This window comes from Camelina sativa, chromosome 4 (genome assembly GCF_000633955.1).
Source record: "Camelina sativa cultivar DH55 chromosome 4, Cs, whole genome shotgun sequence".
Lineage (NCBI taxonomy): Eukaryota > Viridiplantae > Streptophyta > Magnoliopsida > Brassicales > Brassicaceae > Camelina > Camelina sativa.
Window position 1 is genome coordinate 2,462,831 of NC_025688.1, and position 24,760 is coordinate 2,487,590.

General features: G+C 32.6%; 2 protein-coding genes and 1 pseudogene across 3 annotated transcripts; 1 reads left to right on the plus strand and 2 right to left on the minus strand.

Moving 5' to 3' along the window:
• Positions 12,663-13,954, minus strand: LOC104779616 (basic blue protein). Its single transcript, XM_010503992.2, has 2 exons — positions 13,665-13,954; positions 12,663-13,047 (listed from the first exon to the last, which is right to left on the minus strand). Exons 1-2 carry the CDS (start codon positions 13,855-13,857, stop codon positions 12,848-12,850), a joined length of 393 nt encoding a protein of 130 aa, XP_010502294.1. The 5' UTR covers positions 13,858-13,954; the 3' UTR covers positions 12,663-12,847.
• On the minus strand, positions 14,766-19,088 carry LOC104779617 (sucrose transport protein SUC3). Of its 2 annotated transcripts, none has more exons than XM_010503994.2 (14): positions 18,454-19,088; positions 17,954-18,019; positions 17,672-17,770; positions 17,508-17,572; positions 17,330-17,414; positions 17,206-17,239; positions 16,977-17,076; positions 16,796-16,871; positions 16,196-16,534; positions 15,915-16,058; positions 15,587-15,820; positions 15,435-15,498; positions 15,294-15,337; positions 14,766-15,174 (listed from the first exon to the last, which is right to left on the minus strand). In XM_010503994.2, the coding sequence occupies exons 1-14, from the start codon at positions 18,730-18,732 to the stop codon at positions 15,007-15,009; spliced, it is 1,797 nt and encodes a 598-aa protein (XP_010502296.1). In that variant the 5' UTR covers positions 18,733-19,088; the 3' UTR covers positions 14,766-15,006. The 2 variants fall into 2 exon arrangements, with proteins under 2 accessions (XP_010502296.1, XP_010502297.1); XM_010503995.2 differs by having other exon boundaries at positions 14,773-15,174; positions 17,508-17,547; positions 18,454-18,873.
• LOC104779618 overlaps positions 24,457-24,760 on the plus strand; it is a 2,819-nt pseudogene continuing 2,515 nt past the window's right edge.

The following is a 24,760-nucleotide window of genomic DNA, read 5'->3' on the forward strand; positions in this document are numbered from 1 at the left end:
TTTTTTTTTTTTTTTTTTTTTTTTCTTATCCGGCAAAAAAAAACAAACTTTTTCCAGAATACTTAAAAAAAAGAACTCGAAAACCCTAAATTATAAAAAAAGAACTGATTTTTTTTTTTCATCACTGCTCTGGAAAAATTATTCTGCTTTTCTAAAACCTTCACGGAGATTGAATTTGGACGGAAACGGTAAAAGGGGAAAGAGATTCTTAAAGAAAGAAACAAATATTTTCCAAAACAGTGAAATCTTTTAGGGGTTTTTTTTTTTTTTTGAATTGTCCCTCAGTTTCAACGATTCATGAACATTTGGTTACGTTTAGAAGAAGAAAAAAACTCTCGTTTACCCTTTTGGAATTGGAACTAACTATAATAAAATGAATTTGATCTCACATTTACTCTCCCTCTCTCTCTCTCTCTCTTTCACATGATACCTTTTTTGAACTCTCTTTCTCTCTCTCTCTCTCTCTCTCTCTCTAGGTTTTCTTTTCACACACACACTCCAAAGAAGAAAAAGAGAGAAAGGCCCAACCCCAACGGATGGATGGATGGATGGATGGATGGGTGTGTGGTTAGTGCGCGGGTATGAAGTGAAGTTTGAAAATAATAACGCTGAAATCCATGTGTCTCCCCTTACTCTTTAATGCCCCCCATTTTTCTCTCCATTTTTTTAGCATAATGATTAAATATAAGGATTATGAATGTATTTTTTTTATATATATTTTTGGGGTTAAATGGTGAAGATTAGATCTATGTATTACAAATGTTTAAGAGGAGAATATAGAATACATGATTAACAAAATAAAAGTATAGTATATTTTTCAAAAACTTGGCTTAAGTTACACACAAACGAACGTGGTGAGTTTTATTATACTATTACGGTAATAGTAGTGTCTAGAGTATTTGTGGGGAATATGATTGCTTTTTATGATTCCTTCTCTATCTAATTGGATCCATGGTTTTTAATTTTTTTTGGTATATATTTACACTGTAAGATAAATTTTTGACAAAAAAAAATTATATATATATTACAATGGAGTTTGACAAATATATATATATATATATATATATTACAATGATAAGTTGATCTATAAACGAAAGATGAGAGTATACAAGACAGGATTTCTCACTCCCATTTTAATTATCTCGTGTATTTTAAAAAAGTGAATAAAATGAATATGGATTTGAACAATTATTGCAATGAGATTTGACAATGTTGTTGTTGTTGTTTTGTTAAAAGAGTATACGACAGTTTACGTGACTCAACCATCGACCATTCCTTTCTGTTTCAATTCTTTTGTGTCTTTTTTTCTTATAAAATATAACTTTTTTTTTTAATCCAAATAAATATAACTTTTGAACATAAAAATTCATGCAATATTTAGTTAAACTTAACTGAAATAAAAACTTATTCATGGCAAGTACATAAGTACTAAACTAATCGAGAGAATGAAATATAAGTATATTTTTTTTTTTTGATACTTGGACAGTTGGACTTATGTTAGTGGTGTACTGTATGGGTAATGCCATCCATAGTCCATGGGATAAGATAATTAATTACTGTATTAGTTTAGTCATCCATAGTTTGCTTAAAAACATAAAACTAAATAAAAATTAGCTGGGGATTAGTAAGTAGTTCAGAGTTTGACCAGAAGGTTTGGAGTGCACGTGAGATGTAAGCGCGTGATGTTTCAGATTCAGTCATAACGGATTTTTAAGACAGCGAAGCATTCTGACAAATCACAGTTCTTTTTTTTTTTTTAATAATACTGTTTACTTCTTCTTTAATGTGTATTTTTCCATATTATTTTTATTTCTCATCTTCTTTTGTTTGTACATGTGAAATTTTAGTATGAAAAAAAGTTATTATTATTATGTGCAAGTCTCTAAGACATAGTAAGTGTTGTAGAAAGACATAAATATATAATATAGAAACTAGAAAGTATTTATAAAAAATACTAGGTGAGATCTTCCTATATTATTTAAACTCTCTCTTTGGTACAAAAAATGGGTTTTGAAGGATATTGTAATCATATATATTTAGTTCCAAATTTAATTCTATATTTTATTTTGTATGCTACTTGAAAATGGTGGATATGAAAAGAATTAAGAATAGATAATTGTAGTAGAGATCAAGAAAAGGAACTAGGGAACTAATATATAAATATGGTGGAATGATGATGTAAGCATCCATCCCACATGAGACATCGTAAAAAATTTGTCGTCCTACACGTATAATAATGCACGCGTACATGTGTACCTTTCATTTTGAAGCTTATACGTATGTATGTATCAGAGCCGTTTGATTGTATGTATCCGAAGCGATGTGGATGGATGGTAGTTTGATAAATACAAAAGCCATGTATCTACTTGACCATTCTTAGTTTTATTTTTTATTTTTGGTCGTCAATATATATTTGATCATTCACAAAGTCTAGTTTGCACTATTTTTTAATTTTAATTTTACCATTGAGTATATCTAGTTTCATGCATTTCCACATCTATAATTCACTTCTGCAGCTGTTAAGAACTAAAAATATTTTAATGTCTCTTTCTGATCACAATCCAAGAACTCTCCCGCCAGAACGTTGGACTCGTTCCACGGTAACGATATTGAAACTTCTAAAGTGCTCGTGTTCTTTTTATAGGACATTTTCTCATCAATTAGTGTCATGCACCATAAAATTGATACACTAAGCCTAAGCGCATATTAATCGTTGAGCTAAAAGAAGAATTGCAATTAAATTCGCGCATCATATATTAAACAGATATCAACAGTACATCATTTCTCACTGTTGTATCTCAATAATTTAAGTTCGATTGTTTTTGATAAATGATTTAAATAAACATTATAGTGTATATATATAGACATAGTAGATGCAATGGAAGTAAAAAAGGTCGGTGAAATGAGAAAGGCCCACAAGCAGCCACAAAAAGGCCGACTCTATGATAAAAAATGGAACCCAATGCAAAAGTTCAATCCTTTCTCCTCTCATTTTATCACATTTGTTTGTTGTTGTTAAAGCTTCACATTTTTTTTACACTAAAGTTTACATTTTTCTTTCTTTTCTATCTGCCAACAAAGTTATAGTCCTTACAGTTTACAATATTCGTTCCCCCTTTCGACATATACATTTATTCTATATTTTATAAACTTTTATAAAAGTAAAATGGCTTCGCATTATTTTATTTGCTATTTTTTTTACTATGTAGTGAAATTCATCAACTAAGTACGATATATTATTATAGACGAATCATCATAGAATAACTAAATTTTAACTCATCAATTTGGTAATATCTAACTAATAAGCCTTTTTCATTTTTAAAATAAAAAATAAACAAAACTAAGGAACTATTTAGATTATCTATATTACTTATGTATGGAAATAAAAATGAACATCCAAAACCAACTAATGGTTAATAATAACAACTTATTTGTTTATAAATACTTAAAAGTTTATTGTGAAAAATAAAATAAAAAGGAAAGAGGATTCCCTCCTCCATAGTCCATAACATGGGTCGTTCTCAATTCTTTATGCCACAAAAAATTGTCATGTTGTGGATTTTGGGCTCTACTTTGAAAGAGATTGAACATTTTTCTCATCATTTCTACATAATATTCTCATTGGATGAATTATTGGATGTAGCTTCCTATTTTCTAAACCTATAATGCAACTTTACCAACACCAACTACATATACTGACATGCATTTTCTTTACTTTTATGTAATTCAACTATATTAAATTAATCACATCTTATTCTTCGGGTTTTCTAAGCAATCAATCTCGTAAGATTTCCATTCACTACATTAATAGTTGCATACCATAAACTCACTAACACTCGTGCTAGAGCATGAGTTGAAATTCATTTTATTTACATTGCAATTTTTTTTATAAAATATAATTTATGTGATTATTTTTAAAAGTTTTTTTGGATAAAATATTATGTAATAAAATCAAATGCTAAATATAATGACTTTAAAAAAACACTTATTATTTGTTTGTTTCACAAAATAGACTCATATATAAAAATGAGAGGTGAAGTATAATAATAATTAACAAATTAATATATTAAGTTAGATATCAAAAGATTTTATTTGATGAATAATTTAATAAAAAAAATTAATATGGTAAGTGAGATGATATAAATGATTCTTTAGAATATTCTTTTTGGAAACAATAAATCCATACTATACACATAATATAAAACTTAATCTATAACTTACTTGTAACCAACTTATTAAAATTATATAGTCTACAAAACAATGTTGTGTACTTCCGTTTTATTATATAGAGGATAATATAACTGTTGACACAAAAAAAGCAAAAAAAAAAAAAACTCATCAATTAACTATTACCTTTACGACATGACAAACACCACAATACCAAATTAAAAAGCCATTTTTTTAGACAATCCTTAACCAAATCAAAAATCTATATCATATCAACTCTATATAAAAATAATATATAATGCATGGAATATAAAGGTATATGATGCACAAATTGGAATTTAAGCTAAGACGCTGTATATATATATATATATATATATATATACTCAACTATAACTGCAGAAATAAATTTATCATAAACATATTATAAGATGATGGTGGGTTTCATATTGATGATGGAAGGAGTTAAGAGATAAAATTGGAAATATAAAGGAGATGTGGAAAGAGATTGATTGGTTTTTTTTTTTTCAAGGCTATGGCCAACTCTTATGGACTTTGCAGCAAAAAAAATTGACTAAACCCCAGACACTTGCCTTGTTAATCCCCCACAAATTTTCGAAAACACTTATAAACTAAATCGGGTCGCATATTTATTGCTGTTTTCTAAAGAGTTCCATCCTCTCCATAGGAAAAAAAAAGCAACACTATTTATGTATGGTCTACTTAGCATGCTTATCAAAGAAAAAGGAAGAAAAGAATGAATAGTGGTGAGTCCACATTTTATTAACAAGCATTTAAACGAAATATTTTGCTACGTAACAAAAAGAAATATATATAGAGCAGAGAGCTTATGTGTATTGTGACAAAGAAAAAATATAAGTTTCTTTTACTTATCATAACATTTAAAAAGATTAACATCAGTTTTTATAGAACATATACCATATAATCGATGTAAATATGGTTTAATTATATTCTAGATTTCTTGCAACAATTAATCTTTAGATTTTAATACATTGTAATGGGTGGGTTTTATTTATTTTTTCGAAAAATATAAAAATATTAGTTTATCAACATTAATAGGATAGTCCCATTGTTTTTATTTCTTAAGTAATCTAATTATTTCAAAAATGTAGCCAGTGGGAAATTATATATCTTTGGATATAATTACGTTCTACTATTCTATTGGTTTGATGAGGGAGTGGTCCAGTGAAGATGGTGGCAAGATTAGTGAGTAAAAATGACTACTTAAGAGACTATTAAAAAAGCTTAATCTATATATATTGAAATGATTGGTTATGTAACAGAACTCTTGTTAAGTGGGAATAGGTGGGTTTTGTTGTTGGAGGAATGGCCCAATTTCCAAAAGAGATTTATAGTTTTTTATCTTTTACTATTGCATAGTAGTATTATATAAATGCTTGATAGAATGAAAGATGTGTGTGTGCTCTTTCTTTTTCTACTTTCATCTTCTTTAACATGATCTCATCATGCCAAGCAGAGCGGCCTCTGCTCCAATCATTTTGACCCGCGTGTCATCGTGTTCCATTGTGTTCCCACTTCAGCTCTCGCCACGTTGCACAACATAATTTAGAGAAACTTAACGATATTATTAACTTTTTGATAAATGGATTTGAATGTCCATAAAACTATGAGAAAAGCGTTTTTATACCGCAATTAGTGTCCTAAATACAACACAACTGTTTTATGTTGTGATTGTTTTCTAGTGTCATAATTACGAGATATATTATCGGTGCTATCAAAGTATGTCTATACTATATGTGTTAACATAAATTTATTTTTCCTTTGACATCATATTTAACAGAATTTGTAGCATTTTTTGGGTTAAATTTTGGCGGATATAATTGTGAAAGGCCTATTAAAAATCTGCTAGTTTGTACCTTTCTATTTCAACAATATGTATTTTATGAGACTTGAATTCGGGTTATAAACCAACATGTCATGCCGTGGTCCTGTGATAATATATTGAAAACTAATCACATTATGTTGAATTTTATTTATTATTGAAAGCATATAAGGTATTGGATAATTATGAAGTTCCACTAATCCTTATTATTATGTAGCTGAAAAAATCAACTATTGCGTGAGAAACGTGTTAAACTTTATAAGAAGTTCAAAAGGTTTCAAAATACAAATAATACGGTGGCTAGATAATGATGATCATAGCCCAAAAAATTCACTTTATACTAGGATTTATGTGTTGAATTAGGTATTGTTTTGTTTTTTTTGGTTGGGCAAACAATTAGGTATTGTTTATTAGACATTTAATTGGATAAATGTTGACAGAAAGAACAAAATAATTGGATAATCCCAAATCATATGGTTATTTCAAATTGACATAAATGGAGCCATTTTAAACCCACCGGTGAATTTAAAAAAAAAAATCTTGGTAAGGTTCGGAAACGAGGGATTTGCTTGTTCGCAAGTTGAGTATAGAGATAGATAGAGAGAGTTGCATTTAAATCAATATATAAATCGTTTAATGTTTTAATATGGACAAATGTTAAAGCAGAAAAGGTTTTCTAGAAGAAATTAACTATACTTTTATTTTCCATTGTACTTTCTAATAAAATTTGATATCTTTTGACTAAATATATTAAATGGAAATTTTATATACACTTTTATCATCATTAGTTCTGTCTTTTGTTTTTTTTTCGAACCCATTCATTGTACAAAGTTAACCAAATCAAAACATCAAATAAAGACAGCACTTAAAAGAAAAATCCGTTAATAAATTTTACGTATTAGAAAAGAAGACACTTTTATTCAATTTTAAAAATTTAGTGATAAACTATTATTCATAAACAAAGCAAAACTATCATGCTAACAATTTTTTCTTCCCAGGAAAAGCAATAAGAAAAATCTAAAATCTGCCCCACGTGTGCAAAGAAAAGAATTTGATCATTCTTAGAATCTGGATTAAAAATGTCAAAATTGATTTGTAGATGTTGAATTGCTTGGGATTCCTACAACCGTGTGGGCGCCTCACTTTAGAAACTTGAACCCGACTTTTCTAAAACCCTAAGCCTTCTTTTTTCTTTCTTTCGTATATTTTTCTAATCTTTTTTACTTGTCTTGGCTTTTAAAATGTTTCTTCATGCACGCTCTCCCTATGACCCCAAGCTTCTAGGAATCCGATGCTTATCTTTATCTCAGCCCCTTGCTTAATGAAATTTAGTTTTGGTTAATTGGGCCTAAATTATAATTTTACATCCAACAATAATATTTGGCTATGATCCAAGGGAGGAAGAGTGTGTGTGTTGAAGACTAAGGTTTTTAATAAATTAGATATTAATTATAGAATTTTCTATATTTAAAAATAAAATAGCGAAAAATCAGCATTTCAAGATATCTTTCATACTATTTTTTGAAAAAAGTCTTAATATAGAAACTTGTCGGATTAAGAACGGAAATGAACAAGATAAGTACACAATTTAATATTTTGGTTGTCAGTTTGACCACTTGACCAGAGGGGTTTTTTTTGGTTGAATTAAAAATTAAGATACGCATATAAGTATATATATAACCAATGATTTGTGCCAATAATTAAGTGAGGAAATCTAAAACACAACACGATAGTAGTTTATAAAAATATGATCTGGCTATTGAAAATTCACATTTACTTTTTTTTCTTTTTGCTATGAAAAAAGAAATTTACAGATCACAATTACTTCTCACATATGTCCATGCATTTGACGTACGTACGAATATGTACGTTACGGCACGTCACACATATGTGTATACGTATAAAAACAGAATATATAATATAATAAAGTTAAGTTAAAGTATATATACGTACCTACGTACGCAATGTGGCCATGCATGTGGCTTAAAGGTTTAAACCATGATATAATTCTGCAAGCATGTCGTCTTTATCGAAAGTTGAGAGACCTCTCCCTCTCTCTCTTTCTTTACAGTTACAATTTGTTAAATCAATCCTCCATCAATTTTTCTTTCTTTTGGATAAGATCCCACCGCCCATCCACTCTATATACACACGCATGTATGTGCGTATAGGTCAATACGTGTGTGTGTGTGTGTGTGTGTACGCATTACTCGTAATTGTAGTCCATTAATGTTTAACATTTTACGCAAAAGAACTAGCAGCAAGTTGATCTTGACTTCATCAATCACAAACACAATTATGGTTATTTGGTTATCAACTTATCATATATAAGTGTTTTGGATATTTCACTTCATAATCTGTTAGGAGTTGCAAAGATATTACAATGATTATATGTCAAACTCTTTTGGATTTTTCATTTGTGATTATACTATTCTAGTCATTCATTTCTGAGAGACCCTCCTTGACCACACTGAGAGTTTGACAAAAACAAAAAAAGGATAGGTACCAACTTTTGTCGGTACAAACTTCTGTCGGTAAAGGTTTTATTTTTGGTTTTGTAAAATCAGATAGATAGAACAGAAAGATTGAAATACAATGTAGTTCTTTATATTCTATTATATTGTGAACAACTAAAGAAGAAGAATAATGGTCAAAGTCATGGGAATGGAGAAGACTGTCTCAGATTTGGTGAGAATGTGTCAGACATCAAAGCAAAGGCTCAACTACTATAATAAGCTCTATGTTTTAAAAAAATACTAACCTATGACCTACCTAACCTATTTACTTCTTCTACACACATTAACACATAACTATATATTCAGTTTCAGTATCTACCATTAATTCTATATCATATTGGAATCCAATGAAGGTTAACGTCATCTTTATATGGTTCAAATCAAACTTGATAAATATGAACAACATTGAATATAACGAACGATCTGAATTTAATTTAGGGTTGGAATGATAATAAACCGGATTATACGGACTAGCCGGTTTAGTTTTTAATTTATATAAACCAGATAACAATTTACGTTACCAGTTTATTTCTTATAAAAGTTTATATGTTCTAGATAGAACATTTTTGTTGCATATTCTCACCACCATAGTGATAGCGCATATCAAAATTAATTAAAATAATCCTTAATAGTATATTATTTTTCAGTGTGAGGTAGGGAGGCAGTACTCATTTGATATGCAGAGGCCAGAGGGCGTGACCCGAAGCTTGAATGGTGTGTGTGTTGGAGTAGGACCAAAACGGTAACATAACTGTTATTTTATATAATATCTCTTTTTGTTTTTATTTAAATTTAGCTGTCACATTATTGTCTGATTATAATCATATACGACAATATCATTATTAGTCCCGGACTCTCGCAGGGAAATATAAATTCATGTATTAAATCAACTATTCCGAAGAAATATTGTTAATATAGGTAACTAATTGCGGAACAATGTGAATTCACCGTACTAAATTATCCGCTTTATTATTCTGAGCTCGTGGGATGTAAGCTAATGGGAAAGAAGCAAACTTCTCCTTGTCTGCTTGTATGTCCTCCAAATACAACAGAAAAGCTGGTCATTCTGCAGGCAAAAACATCATCTTCACTAAATCGGAGCAATCGGTAAGAAAAATGACAAATTAATTATCCGCTCCAATCATACATCGCATAGTCCAAACAAGAGCTTCAATCTCGGCATGAAGCGGGAAAAGACTGCGGCGTAGATTGGCTGCACCCATAGTGGGAGCGTCACCCCAGGGCGACGTACAAAACCATCCTCTACCCGCATAGCAATCTGTTTCTTTCCAATAACCATCAATACAACAAATATAACTCGAAAGAGACCTAGGAACCCCTAATCCCCGGCTTTCGCCCGGAACACCTGATGCAGGATTTTCTGGTACCAAAACCATGTCCTCTGTCTGAGCCAAAGCCCATGCTTTTGCCTCATCCTCTGCTATCCGCAGAATCGCAAGGGGATTCGAATCCAGATTACTGAACAACTTGTCATTGCGGCTTTTCCAAATATACCATAGGATCCAGGAGAAAACCTCATGTGTTAGGACAGTTGTAAACCTCCAAAAAAGAAAATCCATGTTCGTATAAATTGACTCTGAGGGGAAGTAATCCAGCCCCGTCGGAAACTGCGACAAAGCCCAAACCTGTTTGGCCGGTGGGCAGTCAAAAAGAGCGTGATTTATCGTCTCCTCCTGAAATCCACATCGCCCACACATATCATCACCACAAATTCCCCGTTTCCGCAGATTTGCTGTAACTGCCACACAACCTGAAAGCACTTGCCACATAAAATGACGAAGTTTCGGTGGACACCTTATTTTCCATACAAACGCCCGAAGGGGTGCGAGATCCGGACCAAATATTGTCGGTTCAGTGGAAGCCGACATACTTGAACGAAGGACATGATAACCTGATTTGACTGAATACCTACCAGCCGTAGTAAAATGCCAACCCAGCAAATCCGGTTTATCCGGTGGTCGCAGTGGTATGACAGAAATTATAGCAACATCTTCCGGTACAAACGTAGCCGTAAGCTGAGCCATATCCCAGGTATTAGAACTCCTGGTAATAAAAGTTGAAACTCGAAGTAGAGGATCATAAGACGACCCTATACGTAGTGCTGGTCTCGGGGATTGAGCAGAGATCCATGGATCAGTCCATACAGAAATGGAAGTCCCTGATCCTACTCGTTTAATGAGTCCTTTGTTTACTAGAGAGCGAGCAGAAACTATACTCTGCCACCCATAAGACGGCGAATAAGATTTAATTGGATCCAACGGATCAGAATGCTGATAGTAGCAACCTTTAAACACCCGTGCAAAAAGAGAATCTGGAACCATTATCAGCCGCCAAAGCTGTTTGGCTAGCTGAGCCGTGTTATAGTCATCTAAACACCTGAAACCCAGTCCCCCATCTTGTTTGCTGCTACACAGCTTATCCCAGGCAATCCAGTGTAAACCCCGCGACTGTCCTGACGAACTCCACCAAAAGTTCGAGATAGCACTAGTTAATTTCCTTGTTACCGTTTTCGGCAATCTAAAACATGTCATCACAAAGGTAGGGACCGCCGTAGCTATGGATTTAATCATTACCTCTTTACCCCCTTTCAATAACAACCGAGCGGATCAACCACAGGCCCGTGCCTGCAGTTTATCCTGGACAAACGAAAAAAATTTCGTTTTAGATCCTCCTAGACTCTCCAGGATGCCTAGATACGAGCTCATCCAACCCAGATTTGTTATACCCAAAACCCCTTTTAATTCCTCCCTAAGACCATCTTCCACAGTATGTCCAAATTGGACAGAAGATTTCTGAAAATTGATCTGCTGGCCCAAAACCTTCTCATATTGTTGAAGGATCCGCAATACCACCTCACATTGCTCCCTTGTAGCCCGACAGAAGAACAAACTATCATCCACAAATAACAAATGAGAGATAGCAGGACATGCTGTGGAGACTCTTATCCCAGTAATAAGCTTCGCCTCCTCTGCTCGCCAGAAGTGAGCAATAAGTACGTCCGTGCAAAGAATAAAAAGATATGGCGATAGAGGATCCCACTGTCGCAAACCCCGTTGAGGAATAATGGACCTGTGTGGGCGGCCATTAATCAATATCCTGTACTGAACCGATGTCACACACCACATGACCCAAGATATCCACTTCTCACGAAAACTAAACTTCCTTAGCAGATGCTCGATAAAATGCCATTCCACATGATCATAAGCCTTACTCATATCCGTCTTAATAGCCATAAATTTCCCTTTACAATAAGGATTAGTACGGAGCCCGTGGAACATCTCCTGCGCGATCAAAATATTATCCGAAATAAGACGTCCTGCCACAAATGTCGACTGTGTTTCTGAAACCAGTCACGGGAGGAGAGGACGAAGTCGTTGACATAAAACATTGGAGATAACTTTATATCCTACATTGCATAAACTGATAGATCGTAACTCTGTCATCCGTGTCAGTTTATCCACCTTCGGAATAAGACAAATATTTGTTTCGTTTAAACGTTTATCAAAAATTCCTTAATGAATAAAGGAATTTACCACAAAAACCAAATCGGCTTTAATCGTACCCCAAGCTTTCTGATAAAATAATGCCGTCATGCCATCCGGACCTGGGGCTTTGTCCGGATGCATCATAAACAAAGCTTGCTTTATCTCAAACTCAGTAACTTCCCGCGTTAAAGAGTCATTTGCCGCCAGACTAACAGAAGGACTAATCACTCCTAGACTCTCCTCGAAATCTGTAGGATTCGAAGAAGTGAAGAGTTCCTGGAAATAAGACAATGCTATATTTTGAACCTCACTATCCTTTGTCAACCAAGTACCATATATAAATGTGTACTTCTAGTTAAAAAAAAAAAATGAGATATATCCTTCTCTTTCTAAAAAAAATAAATAAAATACAAACAAAAACCCTCAAAACAGTTAACTAGCTCAGTTAAGGGGCTAGTGAGCAATTGCAATGCTTGGGCTTCAACCATCACCAAGCCCAAAATAAAGTTATATCAATATGAACTTGTTCTAGATTAAGATTTTATATCAGGCTTATGGTTGGCACTTGGAAACTTCATTCTTTTTGAAAGAGGACTGTTTTGATACTGCATATTGCATAAAATATAGATGATCACTAAATCGACGACTCTGGTTCTCAACAGAGAACGCACCGGATATTTTTCAGAAAACATATCATAAGAAATACATTATAACACGAACTTTATTGCATACTTAATATTTCTTGTTAAGAACATAACATGCATGTGATCAAACTAGTTTGATTGCTGGATGATCGATCAAACCGCGGTGACTGCGATTTTCATATTGCTTTCGCAATGGTTTGGAAAATTGCAGATGAAGAAGTTTTGTCCTCTAGACAAAGTTATACGATCTTTGCCTGAAGTGTAAGTTCTCGCACCTGCCGGGGTTTTGCAGCTGTTGTAACTTCCACTGTCTACCTTCACTACGTTGTGCATACTCGGATTATAGTTAAACACTGCAACACAATTAGGAAATAAGTTTTAAAGTTAAATCATATAATTAACTTATTTAACCGCTCTCTTTCAAATTATTGTTGACACTATGATATGTAAATTAGTTGTAACTGTATTAGGAATTTTCATTACAAAAGTCAAATTTAAAATACGATTTTGTATGTGCATGACCAAAAGGGCTATTTAGCTTGTTTAAATGGCTGTATTATGTGAGTTTAAAAATATAAATAGTACATACACTTCTTAATTCTATAGGTTAACCACGATAATAGTGTTCATTAATCATATCAAAACTTTAAGAAAAAAATCTTAATGTTTCACTAATTTAATAAATAAATTAAGTAAAATACATTATAGGCTCTATTCACTCGCTATTTAGAATATTGACTCTAATTAATTATACTATAAATTTAAATGCTAAACACTTTCATTTTAACCTTAAAACATACGTAATGAACTTTAAGGATGAATAGCAATTAATTTGTCGTGTACTTTTTACAAAAGCACACCTTGTCTAACATACTAATTAGAACCGCCATGAAGATTAGAAAACTTAATTTCTTGCATATGAGTAAAAGAGTAATAAGTGAAGCTTGATTAAAAAGGATGTGAAGTATACCGAGAACGTCACCGGCTCTAAAGTTTTTGCCTTTAGGCCAACCCACAGCGTTAAAGGTCCAGACACCAGAGTCACCGACCGTGTACGTCGCAGCTTGAGCGTAGTCAGCATGAAGCAACAACACTGACACAGCCATAAGAGCCACGATAGCTCCAACGGACCATGATGCACTGCCTCTTCCCTTGGCGGCCATATTGATCGATCTTTGGCGAAAGTTCAGAAAGAGAGAGATCTAGAGAATGAGAGAAAAATTGTAGGGGGAGATTATATTGAGGATGAGTTGATGAAGAAGAAAATGTACACAAGGTTTTTAAAGGAGGAGAAACCAAAGGCATTCAATGTTTTTTATTTTTATTGTTATGGGTGTCTCAACAACCCACGATATATGGTCATTATTATTTTTGGCCGTTGTCTACGTAAATTATTTTTTAGACTTAACTTCGGTTTGTTTTGTCTCGTTATTATTAAAGATAGAGTTTGGTTTTTGATATAGTTTACATATTCGTGAAACTATAACTAGTTTGAATTTTGTTTATTTCTTTTGAAATGCTTATAATAGGAACGTTATAATATAGACACAGACTCTGCCATCAACAACCCACGATTTTAATATGAGCATTTATTATATTTATGGACACATTATTTCTATAAATTAATTATAGACGAACGTTTCGTCACATATAACCAAATATCACATCTTTTTTTATTATTGTTATTGCAGATATAGTTTGGTTATGATTTTCGTACATTGTGTATAGGTGAAACTAGTTTGAATTAGTGTTCTTTTTCTTTTGAAATGGGTTTCTTTCTTTAGGACCACCTAAAATAGAAACTTGGGTACAAGGAGTCATTAAGTCGTTGTATGTAATTATTTACTTGAGATGCAAATGTTGATTTACTAATGATGTTAAATTTTATATTGCTTCATATGTACAGTTCTTCCTATACGAAAATATTAGCAAAAGATGATTTAAATTAGTTTGGTAACGTTGGGGAAACGTACGCATCATCGATTTAAAGAGCCAATATTCTTATAGGTTGGATTATTGAGTTTGGAATATGTTGCTTCAAGTTTCTATTTTTGTGGAAGGAAACACATGATTCAAAATAAAGAAGATAATCACTATGCTAAAGTGAGAGGAGGTACTGTAAATTTAGAGTCACATTGTTATGTATAAAAAATATAACAAAACTAAATGTACAAAAAACTACATACATAAACGCCGAGAGGATAACGTGGTCAAAAAGAATCGAATGGATCTAAATCTGAATTTTTATGTCTATACTGTCGGAAAAACCCTGTGTTTCGGTTTTGTATTGGTGATCCCGGCATATAACGATTTTACCCGATGTGGAAACCGGTGGACTTGAACGAGCTAGATAGTGTCGGAAGCCTTTGCAAGGCGATAACTCCAGCAGCAAAAGCAGCTACAGACGCCAAAACAAACGCCGGTAAGTTTCCTCCTCCAAACAACTGATCCCATGGACCCGCTCCAAGTGATACTATCATCTGTTTAAAACCAAAACCATATTCAGACATTAATTACGAAGTCAAGGCTACACTCGAAGTGAGTGGCATTATACAAGAGAATGGATTTGATCACTGTAATTAGATTTGAGAGAGATTGCCTGGGGAATCACGATTGCGAGGTTCAACACTCCAATAGCCAAGCCTAGAGTGGGGGAAAAAATAAACCATTAGGGATTCCTGAAATCTAAGATTTAAGTACAAAACATTGAACAGTGGAAGATATGAATCTTTTCTCAGACCTTGACCACCACCGGAATCAGCAGTGACTTCTGCTGTGACAGAGAAAGGGACACTGTATGTGATCTGCATTTAAGAAGAAAATAGTATGGGTTTATCACATATTTAGAGAAAAGTTGCAAAAAGATAATTATGGTTTAAAGAAAATACATACAGCTAGAGGAAAACCAAGGAGTGCAAAGACGATTACGGCTGCAGTTCTTGTTGTTTTGTTCCCATCAATTACATATTCGATTCCATTTTTGTAATCACCGAGAGACATCAAGCTAATTACAGCTGTTCCGGCCATGCAGGCAAATACAGTAAAATTGCTCAGAGCCCATACAACCCGTGCACCCATTCGCTGACACATTGGTTCGATGAGAAATGAGCTGATCCCAAGAACAACCTGCCGAAACCGAAAAAAAAAAAGCAATAACAGGAGAGTGACTGAATTTGACAAGCAGAGCAATTGAAAAACAGGTTATTATAACCATTCTTACCGAGTTTAGTAGCAAACCAAGTGCACCTTCACGTACACCTTGATCATAGAGTTCCACATGCAAACTATCTCCCGTTGGATTCCCATGGTAAACTTCTCTTCCCATCCAATCTGTATCAAACAGAAAGAAGGGGAACCACGATAACTGCAAGGGTACAATACCACAACCAAATTACAACAGAAGGAAATAATTATAAAGATCATTAAAGAATCTAAGAACAGGAAACAGTTTCAGAAAGGTGATAACTGATATTAAGATCATGATGTTTCTTTGGCACTCACCCATGTAAGAGCCATGACGATGAGAACTGAGTGCATAGCCGGTGGCAAATGCCTTAAACTAGTTAGCAAATTCACTAAAACAGATCCAGGGCCATCAACAAAGGTCTCCTCTTGATGGTCATTCTTTAAATTGTCAAGCTGTACATCCACATCACGTTCCACTCTCTCATACTTGATCCCATTCGCAGTACCATGATTGGATTTTGAGTGCTCAACGCTTTTAGACTGGAGATCATCCAACAAAGGTGCAGAATCTAGTATGCGGGTGGGCTTGTTGCTTGTAAAAGGAATCTCTTTGGCAAAATAGATTGTGACAAAAGTACATATAGTGAGAAAGACCTGAAAAATGATAAAACTTTATAAACATACAGAAAAATATATTCAGACAACAACACAAGAACAAAAGCCCCTAGGTGTATTTATATGAACTTAACTTTCAAAATCACCTCACAAAACATAATGACATAATGCTTTGACTTGCGACATATGACTCACAATATATAAACAACATGTGCGGTTTGGTAAAAACCAGACTGTTCCATTGCATTTGTACAAAGCTTAGTAAGATGCATGTGTCAGAAAGTTAAACATACTGCTTACCACTGCAAGAAGGAACGCGGCTTTGAGATTTCCACAGGCAGCACAACATGCTCTACTAGTTAGGAACGGGAACCATCTGCTCAGTGAAATTGTCGGATCATTAAACAGCTGACGAAAAAGGCAAAATTGCAAATGAGGAAACAGAATACAAGTTTTTGAGAATAATGATCTCGAAGATTACTCTTGCCAATGTCCGCTAGCACCAGCAGAAAACCCAAGAATATTTCCAATAGCCATCCACAAGCAGAACACAGCATTTGCAGTATTCCGCTGATCAGGACCTAAGGACAGCAAGAGACATCTCCTAAGTGTTTTTTTAACAGAACTATATACACAGAATTTCAATCTGATTCTATATTTTAGTATAAACTCTGGTTTGTTAAATGTATGGTATAATATTCCATTACTACCTGATAGATCAGCTAGAAGAGCACGAGCAGGTCCCTGAAAAAAAAAGCCGAAAACATCATTCCTTGGTATAGAGGTAGTGCTAATATTATCCACCCTAATAGATTGAATAAAGCAGATCTGAACCTGTACTGTATTGTTTGCTAGATCCAACAACCAAAACCCAATGATAAAGACAATAGCTGCCCTGGTTCGCGTGCCTTTGAAAGTACTGCATTTACAGATACAAATCAAGTCGTCAATTACAATAATTTTATACAACCCATACAAAAAAATGCCATAGGCAAGGGAGAAGGAGAGCAACCTGCAATGCTCCTTTGAATCTCCTAACAGATACCCAATGTCTGCAGAAAACCCGATTATTATCACCTAAATTGCAAGCTTTTGTTTAGCTTATATAAACACAATGTAGGCAGCTATATCCTAAGGAAAATTTAAACAGAAATCATATCTTCTATAGGCTCTTACTGCTATTGAGATCATGATTGATCCGACGAGAATAAATGGTCGTCTTCTTCCATACTTTGAAGTACATTTATCACTCCAAATGCCAACAAAAGGCTGGACCTAAAACCCAACAAACAACAAATAAGTACTAACAAAATGGGGCGGAGAAATGTATGCCTACATAAGAAATATAGTTACTTATCCTATATAGAGAAACCAAATCTGAAAATCCCGTGAGATCCTAACGTGCAAGTTAGTATAACTTGATCAAACTAAGAAAAGAAAATTTGATTGCAAACCTACCACAAGGCCTGTAATTGGGCCGCATAGCCAAATAAATGAAGAAAAAGCATGTGAAATTCCAAGGGTCTGCAAAAACCAGCCAAAAGCAACACTGTTAGATAAAACTCAAAGGGTTCATCAGCAACAAGAAAGTAAAATACTGCCAGCAAACAAAAAATCTAAGAACAGTTCTATCTACCACCATTACTACCCGCCTGATACATAAATGACCAGTACATCTAAACACAATTCAGCCCTATGATAATCATTCTGAATAAACATACACAGACTTCTCATAAAGACAAAAAAGCTTTAAAAAGTCCCTTGTAATTTTCACAAATGCTTATATAATCGAGTGAGCATAAGCAATCTAGATTAACTCCCAATGTCAAATAAAACTGGCCAACAACAACGACCTAACCAAAGTATAAGACTTCATTACTTCACCTACAAAAAGTAGGCGACTTCCTCGTAAAAAGCTACACCCTCGAAATGCCACAAGTGTACAAGAGTACTAGTACCTGAATATAAGGAGTAAGAAGAGAGAGTTGCAATGCCCAACCAAATTGAACTCCAGCAGCGACTGTACAACTAAGAACCAACGTTACTAAGCTACAATTCTTCGAAACGGCTTCACCATCAGCGGAATCAGGATGATTCAAAGGAGAAGCAGCAGATTCAGAGAAGGACGAAGAACCAGATTCGTTTTGATGATGATTAAGCTTCGTCGTCACGGTCTCGAGTTCGATCTCCTTCCTCAGATTTCTGTACGGAACCGAGATCGATACCGAGTCACTCATCGTCAGATCCCTAATTTCGTAATCGAAATCAACAATATCTCATTCCGATCCAATACAAATTTTACTACGATTGTCCCAATTTCTCAAAAGATCTAGATTCTAGGGGAAGACGATCGGAGAGTCAAGTTCGAGCGGCTGAATATTTTTTGATGCGATCGATTTTGGTGTGTGTGTGTGTGTGTGATTGAGACGCGCAAAGTGACGAAGACGAAGAAAGAAGAAGGAGAAGATTCGTTTTTTTTTTACAGGAACCGTCGATCCTGTTAAATGGACGGCTGAGATTATACCTACTGGTCGTAACTTACTAGTCAACGTCTGCGTCTCGGGATTCACGTAATCACCACCGTCGGATTTGATTTTGATCTGATCGGATCAAAACCGTTGCTTCAATTCAAAGAAATAGCGGACGAAACTCACCGTCACCGACACCAAAACCAGAGTGTAAGCTTTTTTGTAAGTGAGAAAGCGATGTCGTTTTAATTGATCGGTATGGGGTTTTAGAATGGGCCTGTAGTTTTTGTAACTCGGCCCATTTTGTAAGAAAACTCAAAAGTTATAACTGTGGTACATTAATAGCCCAAATATTAAGCCTATTAGAAGAATAAACACTGATGGAGCTTGCATTGTGATTGTAGTTTAACATTGGTTCAAGTTTGATTCATCTTTACTGGAAAAGGTATATGCTAGCTAATATCGTCAGTTGCGTTACCATTCAAATTCATATAACTCTCACAATTACATGCTTTATTTAAAAAGGAATAGTCATGATAATAAATAAAATAAAAACAACTATTTATGCACAATCATATAGGGACACAAGTTCTTATTGACGTATATATATGAACATGTGTTACTAACTTAATAACAATATGATTTCGTAAACTGTTTTTTACTTAGGTGCTAACAAGAAAAAATAATGTTTAACAAGAGATTTGTATACATGTTTTCATTATTTTCTTCTTGCCAATGTCACTATTACAAGAATATGTATATTTTTCAATAACTAATGTAAACATGTTCGTAAAACATTATGACATAAATGATGTGTGTGAACATGATTGAGCCGAATTAAACGAATAAAAGAAGAAAGTTGTAAATAAAAAAGGAGGAAAAAAAGAAAAAGACGTGTGCCTAACAAATGTATATGATGTATTGGTGAAAAAAATGCAAAGATGAGATACTATTGTTATTCTTGCTTTGCTTGTGGAAAATGAAAGCTATAGAGAGAGAGAGAGAGAGAGCACACACACAATTAAAATACTTACGTCTCTCTTTCTCCATCTCTCCCCCTTGTCACTCTCTTCTCCTTTCCTTCTCTACACGTACACATGACCTCGATCCCAGCTCTTATGTCCAATCCATTTTTTTTTCTTCATTACCAAATGCACTTTTATCAAAAGTTCAAAAACAAATCCTTTTGAGTTGAGTTGAGTTGTTAGTTATGGTGTGAAACTCCACGTTCTAGGTTTGTTTTAGTTGTTATGGTGTATTTGGTTTGTTTGTGCAGTGCTATAAAATAAGATGAATAAATAGTAGTAATTAAATATAAAAGTAGGTTGGTCTTAAATAATATATAGATCAATCATTCAAATAATTCATGAAATTATAAGATATTGTGACACAGTTTATAACAAAATATCCAACCCACGTCTTAGGTTTCGGTTTCGAAAACATGACATAAAAATTAATATATCAATATTAAAATAACACTAATTATTAATGTTGTTAATTCCATGAAGATATAACTGCTTGATTATATACATAGCATGTGTGTTTGGGTTTGTTCCCAAAATTTGAAGCTTAATTACAAAACATACTACTTTCTAATTTGCCACAAAAGAAAAAAAGAAAAAAGATTGGTAGCGTTGACTCGGTTTAGTCTTCTCTGCTTTGTGCAATAACATTATTATCAAATGTTGGTTTCGGGTTATTGGAAATATATCAAAGGTTTAATCAATAAGTTAATTAAAGATTAGTAAGAGCACGTGTTGGACGCGGCGGCTATGACGACCAAAACAAAGAGAAGAAAAAAAACATATGTACCATAACTTAACACGTCATCTCCTTAACGCCGAGCGCGTCGAATGGCTGACGCCTGAAAATAACTCATTCGTCGTTTCTCAAACGACAGATCCAAAAATTTATACTTGATAAAAAATACTATATAGTAAAAAAAATAAAAAGAGATATGCGTTATTTAAATAAATATTGTTTCTAACAACAGTGATTGGTTGGCAATTTTGTCTTTCTCTGTCGATAGGTGATTAACAGATACGTAAGGATGGGGCTTTCACGTATAACTGTTTAAAGTTAATTTATATAAATAATGGTCATTATACATATGTTGAGAGATGAGGATGTAACCATCGAATTGAAAGATAGATATAGAAATGTGGGAAGAACGTGAAGAAATTAAAAAGAATCACGTCACGTGGAGACAGCTCTTTTACGAACTCTTATATCCACTCACTTCATTAAATCATTTAAAAAGTGGAAATCTAAAAAGCAACTAGAAGAAACACCTTAATTGTCCCAACAACAACAAAAATTACATCATCTTGTTTGTTTTTTGGGTCCGAATCCGATTTGTTCATATATTGATTTGTAAAACAATTTTCGAAAAAAATCTTAATGTAAATCTGTTTTTTCTTAGACGTTCAATTCTCTCGATGTTAACAAAATATATATAATTTCTTGTGTGGTTTAATATATAGTTTAAGATGGTCTCAAGACAAGCTTGCTCTTTGTGCGAGCAGCTAAGATGTTAAAACTGAAAATGTTATTAGCCTATATGTAAAAAGGAAACAATATGGATTTCCAGAAAAATACACAAGTTATATGGTGCACGAACATGATGTTAGTTACACATCTAGCTATAAGCATAAGAAGACTGATAAATTTAGAAGTTTGAAAAATAGATTTGTGAAACTATGAAACCTTAATCTAACTCTAAACTCATCATTAGATTTGTGAATGTAACTCCAAATAGATAACATAAACTGAAAACTGTAACTTATTAAAAAAATTGAATATGCCATCTAGTCATAAATACTTTTTTTTTTTCTCTATATCAAACTCGTTGATTATCATAAATGTATTATCGCAAATGCTCAATACAATATTTTAAAAATAGTTCTAGTTAATGATGGTGTGAATATAAAGATCAACCATAAGAAAAAATAATCTATAGTTGATATTTGTTCTCGACATCATAGTTTTGGTATTGTCGCATAATAGTTTTTTTCAGTTCTCTATGTCATGGGACAATATGATTTAAGTTCATGATATAAAGTTATATAACTAACGAGAAATTTAGTAAGGATAGACTAGCAATAGTAAATAGAAAAATTTAGACATTGGTTCAAAGATGGATCTTTTAGATTAGTCGTAAAATCACTTTAGCACCGTCCAATAATACTTCACAATTCACATGGACATATTAAGACTTACACACACAGACAACTCACACGTGCCCATTCTTCATTGGATAATAGTGGCCATTACTGCACGGTAGAATCTTTCGGCGCAACCTAAAGTGTTTAAATATATTTATATATAATTAAACTTATAATTGACGGAGCATAATCAGAAGTTGGAATGAAATAATTTTACAAATGCTGCTATTGCTATATTAACGAACCAACCACAACCAGTAATGGTACCTGGTGACGAAATAGTAATAATAAATAGACTTAAAAACATGTAAAAAACATGATAATAGTAATATGATAATGTAATATATAGACAGCCTCACGTGCGTAGGCACGTGTTTCATGGCCCCTAGCCTAGATTGCTCGTCGCCAGCTTTCTCGTGTTCCTAATATCTCCGTAGCGTTGTTCCAGTGAGTCTGAAACAAATATTCTCTTTCCCGTACAATATGCTGTAAATAAAATCGTTAAAACAAAATAGTACTACTAAATGTTGTTTAATGGAACCACATAAAATGCTAGTAACCTTTTAAGTTTGGAAAGGGTTTAAAGTCAGCTAATTAAATATCTGAGGATAATATTTTTGGTTATCCCCGTTGTATATGTTTATAGGTAATATAAAGGTTAAATATATGATGTTATTTGTGGAATATAACTTTTAAATAAAAAGATTCATATCTAGCTAGTAATTTCTATACAAAAATGATAAAAATGAATTAATCAATTGTGTGAACAAAAATATTTGTTATTCTTTGATGATCAATTTGGTCGAAATTAAAACGTCCCAAATTTTTTGTATCAACTAAATAGTTATACTGAATTTTAAAACAATAGTATCACATTAAATTAATAAATTTAACAGAAGATGGTCAATAATTTTCCAGCTTTTTTGGAAAAATAGTTTTTTTAAATAGTTAAAAAAAATTTTGACAAAGAAATGACAATATAAAACATACTCTAATGAAATTTGACTATAAAAATAATAAGATAATAGAAATAAAAAAACCAAATATATAAGCTAAAAATAATTAAAATGTCATACAACTCCATGATTTTATATTAATAAAAGATATATCTTAAAAAATACAAATGTAAAAATTTGGCTAATAGGCCGGTCAGTTGTAATCCAATAATAACAAACAAAAAAAGATAATTATCTTACCGTTTTGTTTGTTAAGTTAGTTGATAACAGTTTTTTTTTGCTGTTTTTTTCCGGCCATCATGTTTAATTACGTCATTAATCGGTAATTTCAAAGATAATTTATTTTCAATCAGAACAATTAATAGTTAAAAGCTTCCGATCATATCCATATAACAGCAATCGTCAAATATAATGAAAATATATTTGGATTAAAAAAATTGTATTTTCTTTTTGTTTGTAAAAGAAGAAATGGTACTTCGTTTGGCCACTGACATTTATTTTCTATGTATTTATCAGTTATATATTATGGTTCTGATCGTATACAAGCATTTGTCAATTTGTATGAAAATATAATGTCCTTTCATGAAATAAAGGATGTAATATAGATAAAGATAATAAAATTCAATGACGTGGGATTTTGTAAAACAACTTTTTTTTTTCTTTTTTCTTCTGCAAGTAAATTAAATTCCTTTTGACCACTGAAATTTAACAGCTGAAGTACTCTGAACCATCTGCATTCAACGCTGAAAAGTAGATTGTTTCTTTTTCCCGATTTTCTCATCCTGCTAACAAATACACACAATCCCATTTATTTCCATCAACATGTATTTTTGTGTTTTTTTTTTCAATTATCCAGAATCAAAATGTCTTCATCACTATTTAAAAAAACCAAATTGGACCAAAAACGTCACTAAAGGGGAGATTAAGCCTTTCTACTAAATTAACAAAAATTAAAAAATAGTACATGTATTTTAAAGGTGGTCAATCGTTTAGGTCTCCTGATTTTACTTTTTTAGAAGATATTAATTGTGAATTAAAAAACCAAATCTAACTCTTTTCTTTGTTCTTTAACCCCAAAAAATAAAATTGAAAAACTTTCATTTTTTGACAGCTAACCAAAGCAAATCTAATTTTTGAAAAAAAAGAAACCCAAATTAATATACTTGACAGAGTAGTTTTAGTTCTCTAATTAGTATTTTATTTTTTTTCAACTTTATAATATAGGTTGATGAAAAAGGAACTAAAAAATATTATATAATTTAATTTAATTCAGTTCCGTTTTTAAATATATATAATATTAAATTAAATTTGACTGCATTTAAAAAATTTGCATATTAAAATTGAAAAAAAGTTAACAAAAGAGGAATAAACAAGAGAGAGAAAAATAGAGAATTGTTCCTCCCAAAGATTTTTTTAACTTTGAGAAGCTCTCTGAGAAACCAAAGCTTCACTCTCAAAAGAGACGATAGAGAGAAAGAAGAAGAAGAAAGAAAGAAAACGCGAAGAACAGAAACAGCTCTTTTTTAAGCTTTTAGTATAATTTATAATTATTATAATTTTCCTATCTTCTTCTTCTATCCCAAATCTCGTAAGTCCTCTCTTCCTCCAATCTCTGATTCGTAATTATAATAATCTGTTTAATTAATCAACCAAACCTCTTTTTTTTTTTTTTTTTTT

Bases quoted from the DNA above. Each gene is read 5' to 3' on its own strand.
- LOC104779616 (XM_010503992.2), bottom strand. From the start codon at position 13,857: ATGGCCGCCAAGGGAAGAGGCAGTGCATCATGGTCCGTTGGAGCTATC. The intron at 13,048-13,664 runs GTATACTTCACA...ATTGTGTTGCAG, and splicing joins TAGAGCCGGTGACGTTCTCG to TGTTTAACTATAATCCGAGT.
- LOC104779617 (XM_010503994.2), bottom strand. From the start codon at position 18,732: ATGAGTGACTCGGTATCGATCTCGGTTCCGTACAGAAATCTGAGGAAG. The intron at 16,535-16,795 runs GTAAGCAGTATG...ATCATTTTTCAG, and splicing joins CCGCGTTCCTTCTTGCAGTG to GTCTTTCTCACTATATGTAC. The intron at 15,338-15,434 runs GTCTGAGAAAAG...CCCCCACTCTAG, and splicing joins TGATTCCGGTGGTGGTCAAG to GCTTGGCTATTGGAGTGTTG.